This window comes from Dromaius novaehollandiae, chromosome 1, assembly GCF_036370855.1.
Source record: "Dromaius novaehollandiae isolate bDroNov1 chromosome 1, bDroNov1.hap1, whole genome shotgun sequence".
Lineage (NCBI taxonomy): Eukaryota > Metazoa > Chordata > Aves > Casuariiformes > Dromaiidae > Dromaius > Dromaius novaehollandiae.
This window is the reverse complement of record NC_088098.1, coordinates 57,645,847-57,663,041: the sequence shown is the minus strand read 5'-3', so window position 1 is coordinate 57,663,041 and position 17,195 is coordinate 57,645,847. Positions and strand designations below refer to the sequence as shown.

At 34.6% G+C, this 17,195-nt stretch overlaps 1 protein-coding gene across 1 annotated transcript in view; it reads right to left on the bottom strand.

The window, feature by feature from the left end:
- Positions 1–526: 526 nt before the first annotated feature.
- SLC41A2 (solute carrier family 41 member 2) overlaps positions 527–17,195 on the bottom strand; it is a 63,026-nt gene continuing 46,357 nt past the window's right edge. The window contains exons 9-11 of the mRNA XM_026117999.2: positions 15,062–15,193; positions 13,952–14,100; positions 527–2,835 (exon numbers count right to left, since the gene is read on the bottom strand). Of these exons, the coding sequence (XP_025973784.1) occupies positions 2,650–2,835; positions 13,952–14,100; positions 15,062–15,193 (467 nt within the window). The 3' untranslated portion in view covers positions 527–2,649. The remainder of the gene's footprint in view (positions 2,836–13,951; positions 14,101–15,061; positions 15,194–17,195) is intronic.

Below are 17,195 nucleotides of genomic sequence, written 5' to 3'. Positions count from 1 at the left end.
TACCCCTTTTCCACCTCTACCTCCAAAGTACTTCTCTTGCTCGCCTTCCATGCAAGTCTCCCCAACTTCTTCCATCACCAGTTTCATTTTTCTTCCCTTTCTGAAAAATAAGTTTGGCCTTGTCTTTTATTTTTTTCTCCAAATAACTGACTTCTGTTTGCTATTATATTCCTGCCTCTCATAAGGAAGGTTCTGTGAAGGTTTGCACCTTTCCTTCCCACGGTACAGATTTTGCTCTCTCAATCATGCAACAACTCTCCTCCTCTTGAAGTTTTTCCATTACACTGGTTTCATCGTTTATTCTACTTCCATGCTCAGATTTTCCCAGTCTGTCAATGTATGTCCCCTTTTCAAATTTCACTGAATTTGTCCCTTTTGACAACTCCTCAATTCTGCCATCTAATCAGTCACCCATTGGTCAGCAGGCTGTACCAATATTTATTTCTGGGAAAATATTTAACACACTAAGGATACTGTCATGACTAAATACTATAATGCACTCATGCATCACATAAGCACAGGTCAGTCAAGTATCTCAAGAAATTTTAATTTTTAAGAATCTTGCAATTCATCAAAAATGACTTTAAAAACCAGTAACTCCAATAAGAAAAGCACTTAAAATGGCAGTTTAGTTCATTCAGATGACAGTTGTATCATAATTAATAACTGTGCATCTAAATCTATACCCAAGATAAATAACCCTTACTAAAAAAAATTAAAAATCAAAACCTGTTACATCTAGTCCATTTTACACAATTTAATAGGAGTATTTCCTGCAATGTTACATACAAGAAACTATTTTAAATAACATTAATATAAACTAAGAAAAGTCAGAGAACCTAAATTTAGAAAGACGTCATCTTTCGCTCATATAACATAAGACATAATACATATGATTCATCCACCAACTATGTTATCATAACTGTAAGAAAAAGCTTAAATACAAATGTTTAAATGGGGTGCTAGATGTCAGGCATCTAAATCTGTGTGTAGGCACTGAAATAGCTGGTTTAATTTTCAGAATTGCAAACATTTTCAATTTCCATAGAGTTTAAGGTGACCAACACCTACAAAAGTCCGACTAACACTTATGCACACGATTAACTTAATTCATCTGAGTAGGCTCATTAAATTAAAAGGGACAATTTATATACATAAACTCACATGACTAATGTTTACAGGATTACAACATATGCTGATATATGTATTTAGTTGTCTAATTAAAATCTCAAAATTTAAAATGTTTTATCATAATATTTAAAATCTGAATTGCTTATGCAATCATGTATTTAGGCTGTATTCTATGGTCTTTAAAAACATATGCTGTAAGGAACTCTCACTAGTTTTTAAAACAGAGCAATTAGTACATTTTTTCAAAGTGGCAACCAGTGTCCCCATTTGATCAATGTATTATATGAAAAAGTGAGGTATACAAACATGAGAAATCATTCAGGAGCAGTACTTTTCCCTATGGACCATACTAGAGTTTTAAAGCAGAAATCCTGTTAGCAACAATGGAGATTTATGCTAAGAAACAGACGACATAGATGATAACTGCAATTTTAAAAGTTTATGCAACTTTATAAGTGCCTAAGAAGGCAACATATTTTTTTATACCCCAAATTTTAATCAGGGATAAATACTTACATTTGAATCAACACCTCTAAATATTTGACTAAAATCAAAATACCGGCATACTCTTTAAGTATGTCAAATATCAGTGCCATCACAACACCATTAATATTGATTAGTTAAACATCTTTCCAGTAGCTAAATGAAAATGCAGTTTTCAACACAAGGAGTTTTAATTATTCATCCATTATTTTTGATCAGATCAGTGTCACATTCTATGCCTTTACTATGCATCGGTTCTAATAAATTACATCAGCAAAATGATTAGGTTGCTCTTTTCAGTAAAAAGTAAAAGGGCTTAATTCTGCAGACACTTTTCAAGTGTCTAATTTTACAAATACTGATGGTCATATTAGTATATTTAAAATAAAGCATGTGACAAAATGTTTAGACAATCAGGGTTCAGATCACTGTAATAGTTATTATTGATATAAAATCTGCAACAGCCAGAGAGCTACAGCACTAAAATTGCAAGTTAGGAACATATTATCAACTAGTCAGGTAATGTTGGTAAAACTGAATTCATCTGAGGTCTACCAGCCACTTCTGTGGTAAGATGAAAATATATACACTTTGTTTTGGGGAAGAAAAAAAACAAGGCAAGCTACTGATTGGCACCCTCTTCCTCATCACCACTGAATGATCAATTAGAGATTTTTCTAGTTCACACTGTATGTAATGAATTGTTCTTTTAAAAGACCAGATCTTTTAAAAATGTTAAACTTGGTAAAAGATTGATCTGCCCTTCATTGTGTCTACTCAGATGTTTTCAACTAGCAGCAATCCTCCTTGTTTTCATTGTAAAGATCTCAAATATCCGCATAGGTCCATCTTTTTTTAAAAAAAACAACAACAACAACAACAACAAAGCAAACCAGAAACTTTAAGGCTGTTTTATATCTGTGTCAATTTGATCTACTCATACCAAACAGAACAATTGTTTTGAGGACCTTCAAGTGGAATGACCAGTCTTCTTAATATTCTGGAAAAAGTCATCAATTGCATCCACTGGAATAGTCAGTCTCCAACATCCCCATCTCTGTCACCTATGAGCCACAGAAAATGAAAACCCATGGCTAACAAGGCAGTTCCAAGTAGATCTCCCAATGCGGTAAGATATGGGATAGAAAAACTGTCAGGATCTTTTCCTTTTTTCCAGAAGTGGTGCACCATCCAGTCAGCAATCCATAATAGAGTAAACACCTACAGAACATCAAACAAACAAAATCTGTATTATTATCACTTAAATTATACTGAAAGAAAGTCAACAGTCAACGTTATTATTTCCATAGTGCTTAGCACTATCGTACACAACTGCTTTTGAAAAATATAAATGATTAATCTGAATTAATTTCTGATTAAAACTCCCCACAACCAGAAACAGGGACACTTAGCCAACTTCTTTCAAACAGAATGAACAAATTAAACCACTGACAGCATTCTTTCAGTCTTCTGCTTGAAAAAAATCTGACAATGGCAAGAAAAACACAAATCCCACACAAATGTGTGATGGCACTTCTCACACCAGACAGTATTCTGTGTAGTGAGAGCATAAATGAGGTTTCAAGATTATTCAGCACTGACTGATGCTACCCCAGATGAAAGCACTCAAAATAGACTTAACTTGTTACCACAGACCTAGATCTGAGGTGTAATCAGACATGATATAAAGAATATGGGGTCAGATTAAGAACAGTTTCATCTAGATAGTATGAGCCACTACAAATGGCTTAGAAGCTACTTTTATGCATGAAATACCAACTTCAGCTCTACTGTAATAAGGCACACCTGCAGTATATATTATGAAAGTGTCACTCCAGGCTGAATATGTACCAAAGTAAAAGATTTCATTCCCAACTGTGAATGTCTGAACATCTGAGAGGCTTGATCTTAATACCAAAGGTATGTGTAAATCATCAACCCAGTTTTAGAAAAGAATTCTTTTAATGTTCCACAGCTGTATAATAAGAGGTTCTGGTTCAGTGGAATCATGTGGTGTGGCATGGCATGAGATGAGTGGATAAAAACACTACTAACTGAGCTTGTGTTTCTTCTTTTCTGCCTAAGATGAAATAAACATTATATTGTATGCATTTTTTAGTTAATCATATCTTCAGGAAGGATAAACTCAAGACAGTTATTACCATATCCATTTTTTTAAAGTCTATTATGTACATTTAAAAGAGTATGCAATAAAAAAAGTGGTAAAAGGTACAAAATTTATATTTTACTTAATTAATTACCAACAATTACTATCAAAAGCATCTTTATAAATGTGTCTACTCATTTACTGAAACACTGATGTGATGTGATGTGGTTGACACTTCTCCACAATACAAAATACAGTACAATGAATGTTACATAAAAATGTGGTGAAAAAATTATTCTCAGTTAATCATTGCTTTACAAAAGCCTATTTTCAAATACAAACATGGACTTCCAATTACAAAAAAAAAAAGGGAGAGTATTTGCTTAATGAAAAATTCACAGCTTATTTATATAAACATATCTTCTGAAAAGGGAACTCTGTAGTCTAAGCTAATTATGCAAGTCCTAGGTGTGCTGACTGGAATCCAAACAAATATATTTAAAACAGATGTTTTCTTTGGAAGACTATCAGATTCTTTGAGTTGGCTCTTTCTTCTAACACAGACAAAAAGAGGTCTGTTTATAAAAGATACTGTATGTTAGCATCACTTACTGGATGTACACAGAAAACTCTATAGCCCCCAAATCAACAATAGTTATGCATATTCTACTGGAGGATGAAAGCACTCATTCCAAGAATAATTTACAATCTATTTATATAAGGCACACAACTAATTAAACATAACATACACTGTACAATTTAAATGACAGTATACACATTTGTCTTTAAAAATTCATGACATGAAACTTTTAATTGGTCTATATATTTTCCATTCTAAAATAACTGGCTTAGACTATGGTGGAAAGTAGGTAGTTTGGAAATTAAGCTTTGTGAACTTTTCAAAATAATTATTGTTGACATATTAACTTACGGATGCATAACACACAATGCAAATTATAGCAAGCCGGGTTTCTGAAAGTAATGGGAAAAAAAGAATTATGGTATATTGTACTAACCGAAGGCTTTAACAGTATACACTGCCAGCAGGGACATAGTGATTACATTATAAATCACAAAATTCCAGTTCACCAGCCTTTATTTTGGGGAAGGAATAGTGCTATTGTCATACATTTGCATGGCTAGAAAATGACTTAACAAAGATCAGTCTTTGGAAATGGTTGGTTACTTATTTGGCCACAATATTGGCAAGGTAGGAGTCAATCAATGTGACCTAAAACATTAATGAGATTTTGCTTCTTATCAATATTAAGACAGAGAGATCACAACTGTCTGTCTATTGTTATTTTTGATAACAACACTAAAACTCCTATCATGAGTTTGCTGACTTTTTGAAAGTAAGACAGTCCTTGAACTTAAAGTGGTAACACACAAAGATCTGACAGAGGCAAAAACAAATATCAGGCAGATATACCCATGCAGAAGCGTAAAGGAGAGCAAAGACTGATAAAAATGGAAAGTTTCTAAGGCACAGGGAGGAAATTTTATAGGAGGCATTATGAGACTTGTCACAACAGTAGTTTTGTGCTACATTGCTTTACGTTTGCTGGGATTTATTAGTAGCCTATACTTATTTAAGCAAAATCGTGCAGATGGCATGGTAGTGCAAATACAGCATATTTCTACTCTGCATTTATTCTATGAAGAACAAAGCCCAAGCATGCTTCAAACTGAAAACTAGCTGTTTTGTGGAAAAAAGAATGAAGGGATCAACATTACAGAAAAGCATAATGAGACAATAAAAAATTACCTGGTTAACATGAAATGCTGTACAAAAATGATAAGAAAAGCATGAAAATATATGAAGAACTATTGTTCAAGATGTGAGCTAGTATTTTACAATTATTTAAAATACAGAGGAAGAGATCGATGAAATGTCTTTTGCAAAAAAAAGAGAGGAGGAGTAGAAATATGAAACAGGACGGTTTTGGAAGTTTTAAAAAAACCCTAAATAGCTACATATATAAAAGGTTTGACTAAGAAAAGGGAAATACTATATAGCCACTGATCAAGAAAAAAATAACAGAGCAAGCATTGCAAAAATACAGACAAAATTCCAGACATTCTGATACTTTAAAAGAAATACTGACTTTTCTCTTTAGTCTTTTAGAATCAATTACTACTAAAAGTGAGGAAAATGAAGCTACAGACATCATCAGTTTTAGACTAAGTAGGTATGAAATAAGTATCCCAATAATGCCTGATATTTTCTATTTATAAATGTGGTGTATCTGTAAAAAGATGTATTAGTCACATTGCCAAAAAAAGTCTGCAGAAGACAGAATAGAGACACTACTTAATCAATATAGCAATAAGACTGAGAAAAAGGAGGAAAGAGAGGAAGAGCGAGTGGCTTTTATCAGATCCCAGTGAGCCTTTATCAGACTCTAATGACGAGGAATCTGAAAATAAGGAGTATAAATATACCTATCACATTGCACAACAAAGGATAGATATAAAGAAAGAGTAATTCTAGATATTGAAGTTTCTGATTCAAGTTAATATGAGATTGAAACTGAAATTGAAGACAAATGTTTAAATAAAATGAGGCTGTATATTTAAAGCTGAAATCTTATGACTGCAAAACTAGAAACATTACATAAGACAAAACAGTTCTTTTCCTTTGCTACAAATGCAAATTTCCTTTGCTACAATGCACAAAAATTGCTTTCATTCTTTGCAGGTCATTAGATAAAATTACCAAGTTTAGCTATAGAAGAGTTATTTTGGTCTTTTGCATGTAGTGAAGTCCTCTAAAAGCTGTTTGCACACTCTTATATAACTAATTACTCATGGCTTCAGAAATGGGAAAAGAATGAAACTCTAATTTAAAATAAAAATATGTAACTCCTTCCAAACACTCTTAACATAGTCTAAACAATATAGGCTAATATGTTGCAGCATGCTATAATATTTTTATTGTTTCTTTCATCTAGGATTACCATATTTCATTAGTGAATACATGTCAAACTCACAGTGATAAAAGTATAACATTCAAATGAATAATCTTTATTAATGAGGCTTGACTCTTTCATGTTTATATTAGTTTATATATAGTTTCTGTGATTAGTGAATTCCAGTACCAAGCTGAAAAGAGCAAGTTTAGGTTACATAGTTTGTAGATACTTTTTCACACTGATAATCAGGCATTACCAAAATTCAACTCTAAGTGCTATGTGGAGCCAGGACCTTTCAGCGGTTTATTTAGCATGCCTTAGATGGACAAGATTTCCAGCACCTTATTAGTACTACTGTTTCTTTTTAAATTGTTTCCGTGTGAAGTTGCATTATGAAATAGTTTCATTCTGTTACTTTAGACTGGAAACATAGATGCAAACAAACTGTGATATCCTGCTTTCAAATGGATTTTAATTGTCTTACTCTCAATCTTATATTGACTCAGAATTCACCCACAACATAACCATGACAAGCTCTGGTAATTATTGTATAACAGCTGTTATAATGATGAATTTCAGAGGTAAGTTTATATTATTTTAAAAAATTATTAGTTAATGAAACCCTCAATTAAGGATCTCTAGAGATTACTGTGTCCTGACTCTGAAATTCTCATCAGATTTATGGTTTAGGTCTTGTAGTGGTTTTGATCTGAATTAAGTTAATTTTTAAATTGTACTTTGGATTTCTCAGATTTTAAATTGCTTTTGATGTCTTCATGTGAAACTGAGTATTACCTTTAAAGCACTCATAACAGGTCTATACTGAACTTGCTGAATTCCCACTGTCTCCAACCACAATTCTGTAGTCAGAGAAATCAGGAAGTAGGCTCTACATGTTTAGGCAATGAAACTGTTGCAGACTTGGACATCTGTGCTCTTCATATTTCCTGAAATTTGCACTGTTTTACTAATTTTTCAAAATAGTTCTCCCTGCTGCTTTCTCAGGTAGCAGCTCTGGTCTGCATCATGCCTAGGGGGACAAGTCACTAGCTCCCCCAAACATGCAGAGATTTCCTTCAATGTTTGGCTGTAGAGAAACCAGAGTTTTTACTTGCTATTGTCATTCATCTTTTAGTTATCTTGTGATTAGTAAACATCAATTCATTCTCTTTGTGAGTGAATATAGATATCTCACAGAAGAGCCAACCCTTTCCTTAGAAAACTTCTAAAAACTTGCTTCTCAAACAACGCTAATCAAAACGAGTACATTTCACCGGTCTTTTGCCTTTCTGGATTTGATTCAAATACATACAGCAGCTGTGGCATGCCTATACACAAAAGTCACATCAGTTTAATTTAAATCAGTTTCCAAGCTGATTTAGGACTTTAACTAATGAACTTTGGAGACTCTTGATGCAGTGAATTAAGACATCATAAACCCCAGGCCTTTCTCCATGCTCTTTTGAAACTACTCCTACGCTATCAGAGGCAAGAAAAGACAATGCATGTTTCTGTGTCTTCTGACTCTTCTCTTTCAATCTAACATAGCAGACTGGCATTAAACTGGCAATGCAAGTGAGATTGTGCTGATAGGCTGGACTGCGATCAGCACTCATTGAGGCACAGAGATGTGTTTGCTTCTGCCACCAGTCATTCTAGTAACGGCGGAGAACAGACAGGGAAGGAATGAGAACAATGGGCTGAGGAAAGAGAGCATCATCATCAACTACTGTAAGCGGATGCTCTTCATCATCTCTTGGACAATCTATGATTTAAGAAAATTGCCAGGAGTGCTGGGCAATTTTAGCTTTGCATTGCTTCCCTCTAACTTCTGTGTAGAAAATGTCTTGGGAGCAAGGCCAGGAACCTATCTGAAAACTATTATTCCTTGGTAATACTAGTTCACTTCCTAATGTCAAACCATTTAAGTTACGTGTATGCAGGTGATATGTATCATCACCTGTTTTCTACCTAAAGTGCATAGCACTATGGTATCCAAGTACCCAGATAGCATAATATAAACTTACATATGACTAAAACCTTATCTAAGTAAAAAAGACTATACTAGTTTAACTGAAGGTGTTTCTAAACCAATTAGATTGTACCGGTATCATTTTGTGGGAAGGAAATTCTTTTACTCCATAGTTTAAATCCAGATTCCTCAAACAGTCTTCTTGCTCTCTTTGCATCTTTGCCAAACACCCAGGTTTAATCAAGGCAGTCCCAATTTCAGGCTGCTTGTCAGATGACTGAAGGAGAGTACAACCCAGACCATTAAATGTTCAGGTATGCTCAATTTGCAGTAGCTACAACTTAGTATATCCTGCTACATACACGAGTACTTTGAGCTTAAACTTCTGGGGGGGGGAAAGGGATATCTCTCTTCTAATGACTTTGTAGGAACCAGGCTTCTACTACTGACAGTAACATGTCTAGAGGAGAAAGGGTTAGCGATGTCCAGGTTCAGGTCCCAGTGAATCTGGCAAGTCTGTTTCTCATGCTGCAACAATATGGCATTAAACAGGCACAACTGTCCAGGTTTGGATATTAATTTCCCTATTTCCTTGACTTGTGGGGTCTCTTTAGCAGGTTCATGCTCTACATTTTGGAAGTTCACATTTTCTGTCAAAAAAAGCAGTATTTAAAATGCAACAATATCTTTTCTGTAAAAACAATTTTCCATATTTTGGTATAATTTACATTATACCCCATGGGTAATTTTTTCACATTGAAGAGAACCATACCATCACGTTCTATTAGAAACCTCGAATACTGAGAAATCTAGGACATTTCTAATGTAAACAGAAAGTCATTAAGAGCATTGCTCATTTCTTGGATTCTGTTGCCCCAAACAACTCTGAAATACTGAAAAAGTTACTTTACAGGAGTAGACATCTGATCCTCATTGGATAAGAGCAATTGTATTTTGGAATGACTAATTTGCTTGGTGATAGCTTTTGGAATCTCCTCTTGTTTGTTTATTCCCAGAGTCTTTAACATAACTGTGCGCTCGGATTTGGTTAGAAGGTGTGAAAATTCCTTAGAGGTCATTTTACTGGCTCAGTGAGAACACTAAGAACAGAGGCAGCCTTTGAATGTCCAAAGCAGTATGTCAGGACTGATGGCTTGGCAGTCCCAGTCTTGCTCTCATTCTACTGCAGTTGACAAGACAGAAAATGAAACTGCTCAGTGCATAGCTTCATACCGTTGGAAAGTATTTGTTCCCTTGAAAGGTAGAGGAGGGGACTGTTTTTCAATTAATATATTGTTTGTTGCTCAAAAGCCAGACTGTAACTTCATGTAGCATAGTGGGAGGTATGTGTCTGTGTGACTCGTTTTTGTAAAATTTTCAAAAATGCGTTCCTGTTGAATAGATGTCACTTACCAAATCCAAACCAGGTTTAAAATCAATCCACTGGTTTTCATCAATGCACGCTGCTTTGCCTAGATAAGGTATGCTGCATTACTTGAAGTAACCTACATACTTGCAGGTGCCTATTTACATAGATGAGCTTCCTCACACTTTTTATTCCGGTATTTTCCTCTGATGCTGCCACTGATAAACACAAAACAGGCTCTCCACTACAGGACTATTTCAAAGCTTTTGAAGTCAATCCTGAAAAAATCTAGTTGAATGCAGATGAATTTAAATAGTTGTGTAGTTTTCCCCATCTTTATGAAAACATAATTGTGAAATCCTATCTCACTGAAATTAAAGGAAGTTTTGCCATGGAGTTCAATAGGACCATTTTTTTAAATTTATTTCAAGAACAGCAACAATATACTTTTGAAAGTAGGAAGATTAAGAAAAAAACCAAACCTTCTGTTTGGCCAAGAATTGTGTTGTTCACAGAGAATCAGAGAGAATGAGATGTTGCAGATCACCATACTGGCTAGTCACATTATTTAAAATATCATAACTAATGATCTTTTAAAACAACTGTATATTCAATGAAACTGTTCTTTATTTTACTACATAGTGTATTTTTGTTCAGTAAAAAATAAATCATACTAATGCTAATGTAAAGCATGGCATATTAATTACTTATTTCCCACAAATATTTCAATTACGAGATATCCCAGAGACAGAATATTGAAAATGGAAAAGAACAACAGTAAAAGGAAGCTGATAAGCACAGGTGGCAAAAAAATCTCAAGCAAACAATTAAAGTATCAGAATTGGATGAAAACAAAATTAACTACCTGACTGGAACTTCAGTAATATTGTATGGAGCTTGTAATGCAGATAATTTCTGTTTTATTAGTTGGTGAGGAAGTATATTGAAGTTTACAGGCAACCTGAAAAAGTATTGTTAAAATGCCAAATAGAGGAATTCATGTTTATGTTACAAATTTACTGTAGAGGTAGTGTGGAGTATTTCATTGACCAAGAAAGAGCATAAACTCACAGAGCAAGAGATAAATAAAAAACTTGTAATGATACCTTTCATTTAACATTTCCTTGATTTTTTTCAGCTTATTATAACATTCCAGTTCTACTTTTGTCATTCCCTAAGCCCACACACATTTTAACAAATATTGTAGTGGACAATCAGAGATAATAAATAATGTCTTGAAGTGAAGTAAAAATATAGTTCAGTCCACTGTAAAACACTTAATTAAACAATGTAAACATCTCACAAAAGCCACTTGATCTTTAAAGATAGAAAATTCACTTTTTTGTAGCTTTTTTATAATTTGGCAGGTTTTTTAACGACTGGAAAAAACGTAAAAAAGTTGAGTATATTGCCATAATTATCATTCAGCTCCATATTTTTCCCGCTAACTTGATATAATAAATAATGAATTAGAAAGTGTAAAGCAGTGATACCAAACCGCCTCAAACACAAGACTGACCATAATTAATTCTTACCTTTGGGAAGCACTGTAGTCTAGCAACTTATCATATATCACCTCAAACATAAATAAGGTATTTTAGCCTGCTTAAATGCAGGCTCGTAATTCTTGATGTACATTTTCATATGCCTTCAATGCACAAAATGTCAAGTCCAATACATTATCAAAAGGGCTAAAATACAAATCTTCCACTGCTCAAGAAACTGTCACTTGATTTGTTCTATTGATAATTGAAGTGACAGTAATTAGCTGTGAGGTTTTTCAGTTTTACTGTAGAGCTGGAAAAGCCATCATTGGGAGGACAAAAATATTAAAAAAATCTGGAAAAATGAGATCAGTAGATGTTGGTTTATGCAAACATGAAAGAAATGACAGTTTCAAAATCATTGAAAAATGGGAAGAGGAATGAGCATGGATATTTAAGTGTTTTACTTTAGAAAGGAGAAACCAAAAGCCCAGAAATGCAGTAGGGAAGAAGAGTACTAGACTGACAGGTAAATGAAATATATTTGAGATTTAAGGGTTAAAGCAAGAATTCTCTCTTTGAAAATTTTAAATCTGCTATAGTTACAATTATGTAAAACTATGATAACCACTACTAGAAAAATGCCAGAATAATGAGAATGGAAAAGAATCTAGTTAAATATTTTCAGAAGGTCTCAAAAAACAAGGGGTTCCAAATTGTAAATCTGTCAAGACCCTTGAGAAGTTATAGTGTGCAATACTGTTACTCAGTTTCAGAACAAATACATTTCAAACTGCCTGTTATGGCTGAAGACAGAAGGTAGAGAGGGGAAAATCATCCATAAAATGGAGGGGGGGGGGAGCTAAATGCAAGGTATTAAAGGTTAAAAAACGGAAAATTAGGTGTGGTGTTACAGAATGAGTAGAGATACATGACTGTAAAACCGAAAATTCTAATCAGCCCTTGAATTTATAAAGATTAATTCACATGTGCATTTTTTCCCATGACAAGCCTAAACTACCATGTGATATGAAAGTTCTTCCCTAAGGCCTTAACCTGGTTTTCAGCTGAACTGCAGTTCTCAAAACCTGCCCTATCTTCTGCTGCTGAAGAAAAGGTTTGTAGTCATAAACATATGATAGTAGTTCTGTGAGCAGGTGAACAATATAGATTTCATATGGATTTATGTCTTTAGCTTGATTCCCATGTGAATTCTCTGAAGTCTACTAACAGCTGATATACGCAGTCTTGCCTTCAGCAGAGGCATTAATGGGAACTCTTTCGGACTTAGTATCACTCACTGACAGCTGTCTCAGAAAAGCTTGACTGAACTGGGTCAAAGGTTTCAAAAGTTATTAGAAAGGACAACCAGACAGAATAGAGAGTGTGAATAAAACAAGTGATAAGGCTGGAAACTAGAAATAGTATGCAACAGGAAAATTAAAAATAACGGTTTGACAACTTTTAGGGAGAGACTCTCACATGCAAAGTTTTCTGGTTATATTCTACGTAAAAAATATGGAATTCTCATATAAAATTAAAATAGAAGCAGTTTTCAAAACTTAACTGGAATAGCAGAGTGATGAACACAGGAAGACAATTCAAAACGTTAAAAATTATGTTTTTATTAGGAATTTATTGAACGATGACAGTTTGTATTTTAAAATTAAGTTGATTACATATTTAGAAGCAATATGTGGACATAGGGATATTTCAACTGTATTTTTATTGTGCAAGATGAACATTCAAAAAATTTTTAAGTACAATGAAACATTTTAGTTAGCCAAGTTTTAGCTAAAAATTGGCTGTGGATTTAATAAAAACATTTCATTTTATATTACTGATTTCTCTGAGTGAAATTACTTCAGCTTAAGGCATTGCTATTTCAAAAGGCTTCTCTCAAGACCTGCCATTGCTTGGTTTGGACAGACCACTAGGTAAGACCAGCCAAAATAATGTAAAACTATTTAACAATTAATGCAATTACAATTTCTCCTAGAGTGGTTACTGTCAGCCTAAGTTCAACTTTTGTAAATATTATGAATGCACTAAGCCGTAACATTCTCATCTACTACATTTTTCAGTATGTTAACTAAAACAGTACTGTGAACCATTTTAAGAAACTACTTTGAGAGATTCGAGAATTTTTCCTGGTGTAGCCATTTTTCATAAATGCTACCTTTCCTTCTCTCTACTCCCCCTCTAGCTGATTAATAGGAGGGGGTTTTTAGATGCAGTGGTGCCAAGAAGAAAGCAAGAAAGAAAGAGAAAAAGCAAACTGCATGACTGGGAAATAATGCAATCAAGTGTTTTATGAGAAGCACTCACAATACAGACACACCTGTGTAAGCTGTATGCATGTGGGGATAGTTACCTCCAAACTGTGCTGAAAGCCTCTTGTACTATTCATGAGATTTCAGAAACCAGATAAAGTGTGATTTTCTTCAAGGATGTACTTTTATACAAGCATTTTCAAGTTATATTTGTTCTTACCTGTAGCAGAGCTGCAAACAAATACACTGCTATAAAGATGGGAGTTAAGGAAGTATGGCCACTTTTCATTAAATGGATAGTGTACAAGAAAATTAGGTGTCCAGGAATCACCAGAAGAAGCAGAACTTGGGCTGATTTGTTATTTACTCCTATAATAAAAAATCCAAAATGCAGTTAAGCTCTTTAATTACTATCTTTTTTAATTAATTTTAATATAAAAAGCAGGTCTGTGGAACAGCAGGCATTATTTTCCACTGAAAGACTCCTTGAGGGTTTCCACTGGGGGAAGAAAGACAGCTCTAGAGTCTCCTAGCAAAGCTAAGCAAGGCCATTGCAGAAGAGGGTACAAACTGTCTGCTTTGAATCACTACATTTCCTACATCCATTTGGGTTCTGTACACATGGATTACCATCTAATTTTTTGGAGCTGCAGTGATTTCCGACAGTGTTCCTAGCAGAGAGGATATTTTGGACCCCATATTCAAGATTTATCCTCAGAAGAATCTTGTATTTCTGAAAAATAGCCCCATATTTACCATTTTCTTATCTGCACCAATCTATTTCACAAATATGAAAGTGTAATAGATGCTACTGCAAATTCAAATTTCATTATAGCTACTATATTATTAGGAAAGTGGGCAATACTAGGGAGGAATAAACTGGGAAGCAAGAATCTAGACAAGAAATGGAAAATGGGGAGTGGAAAGCAGGGACTAAGCTTAGTAATTATGGTAGAAATAAAGTTTGGTCGTAACAGGACGTTAGTGTGAACTTCTGGAGTTAGATGACAGAAGTTAGGAGCAGGCAAATGAGCTAAAGCAAGATAAAGGCTGAAATCCTTGTCAGGGGGTATCCTCAATTTCCTGCCCCATCAATCCCCACCTTTGACCCTTGTGATAGCTAAAACTTTCTCCTTGCTATTCTCTATGCACCCCCTCTCTTCACAGTCAAACATCTGCAGGCAAAGGAAACTGCCATACCTCTGCTGCCTTTGAATCGTGTACAACAACTTATTTTGTTGCTCTGTTCCTCACTGGAGGTATTGGGGACATATGGGGGGGAAAAAAAAGAGACACGAGACACTAGTTTTAACAATTAACTAATACATACCTGTACCATAATACGTTCTGCATGGATAATAGCAACCCTTTGCTTCTTCTGGCAGTTCTCCAGGAATGCTGTGTAAATGGAGGTAGGTAGAAATTCTGCTAGCTTGAATAGCTACTAGATTACCACCAATACCTGAAATACAAAAGGACAAGTGGTACACTTTCAACTATTTTTTTCCTTTAATAGGCAATATTTTTGCAAATTTACCAACTTCCTTGATGTTTAGCACAGCCCATTAAGTACAAAAGTCAAATAGAAAAACATCTTTAGAATGTATGTTACTTATTGATGGGCCAACACCAGTCATTAAAACAATGGAAAAACCTGGGCTACAGTTTAATGTATCATTAGACAGGAATATTTGGACATCAACTTTAATTTGTAATAAAGGCAAAAGATTCCCCCCAAAGGTTCAACCTGACACTCGCTCGTAGGTGAAGCTCCCTTTTAAAGCTCCCTTTTCTTTGTCAATCCCTCCCAGAACAACAGAAGTACTACAAAGCTGTGCCACCACTGGATTACCTTCCTAGGCCAGTATTGCTGGCAAGTATAAATAACACAAAGCAGATGCACTATCACAAGCATAAATGCAGGCTTCACAGAATCACAGGACTGCAGAATTTTTCAAGAGATGATCTACCCATTCCCCTTTGCCACAGAGAAGCTTTAACCAAAATCTTGTGCTATTCATAATTCAGGTTGAAAGGACAAGCATTTGAATAACTAACTGATCTTTAAAATAATGGCAGTAACACGAATAATGGCATAATTCTACCTTCTCCCTGACCACTCTTGATGTGCTTGCCATCAGAAAAAATATTTCTGTGAAACAACTTTGATGTTCAGTGAACTTAACAAACAATGTATACCTACATCACACAATCCAGTGGCATACAGAACATACCCAAATAAGCTTCGTAGCAATACAGCGGTATTAACACACACAGATCGTCTACTGCTATTATGCTCAAGTATTGTCTACTTCCACATCAAGCACAAGCTTTTTTCCCCCATATTCTTTACAGATCAATGACTTGCTCTGAGAAGATATGATTAGGCAGAAGTAAACACATGAGCTGACACAGATCTTGTCCTACTCAGGAAAGAGAAAGATCTTGTTTATTGTGGTTGAACTGATTTGTTTATCTGATACTTTGGGCTTTGGTTGCAAAACAAGTGTCTGTGGGTTACCAGAAGTCCCTGTTTGCCAGTTCTCTTTGGGGAGTATGCTGCAGTCAGGACAAAGATCTAATACTGAGAACTCAATGAAGATTTCCTGCCTCATCACTGCTTAAAGACACTAAACGGCAAAATCTAAGGAGAGAGTAGGACTTTTAAGCAAAAGGTTTACAATACCAATCAGGAAATAAGGTATGAGCAAAAAACACACGGAGTTGGCAGAAAGGACTGATTATCAAAGGAAGCTGCATCTACTCAGTCAGAAAATATAGGGAAAAAATGTGAACTACCATAAAAGTTGAGTCAGTCTTTGCAAAGAAAATTAAAATAACAATATATTTTTTTCAGACAGACTACAGAACTAGAAGTAAAAAAAAAAAAAAAAAAAAAAAAAAAAAGGAGTCAAAATAAACTATAAATGGGTACAGATTAAAAACAATCTAAGTTTTTAGGGTCTCTAGGGTCTAAAGTCTTTTAGACTTTAGAACATCATCTTTTGATAGTTTTCATTATGGACAATGGTATTGAGACTCCTTCCTAATGAGAATAAAGTAAGGAAACAGAGGGAGAAGTAAAGTGAAGGATCAATGCACTACATTTGGATGGGGATCAGATAACTTCTGTCTGAATTATCAAAAAGCTGTTAAATAAAACTGCATCTTAATAAAGCTATCAAGCTGGGTATCGTGCCACATGACTAGAATATATGAAACAGTTCCTGCTTTAAAAAGATGGTATAAAAGCAATCTGGGTTATTACAGGCAAGATAGCAACTGCAAAAACTGACATAGTCAAAACAGTATTAAGAGATGAAACAAGTAAAATCCTTTCTCACTATCTCTGTCTTTTATAGTATTATGAAAAGAATAACAGAAATAATCAGGGCTATCTTTCCAGGTATGTTTTGAGGCTTGCAGCAATGCAACCATCAAACATGTTGGAACAGGAAACAGAT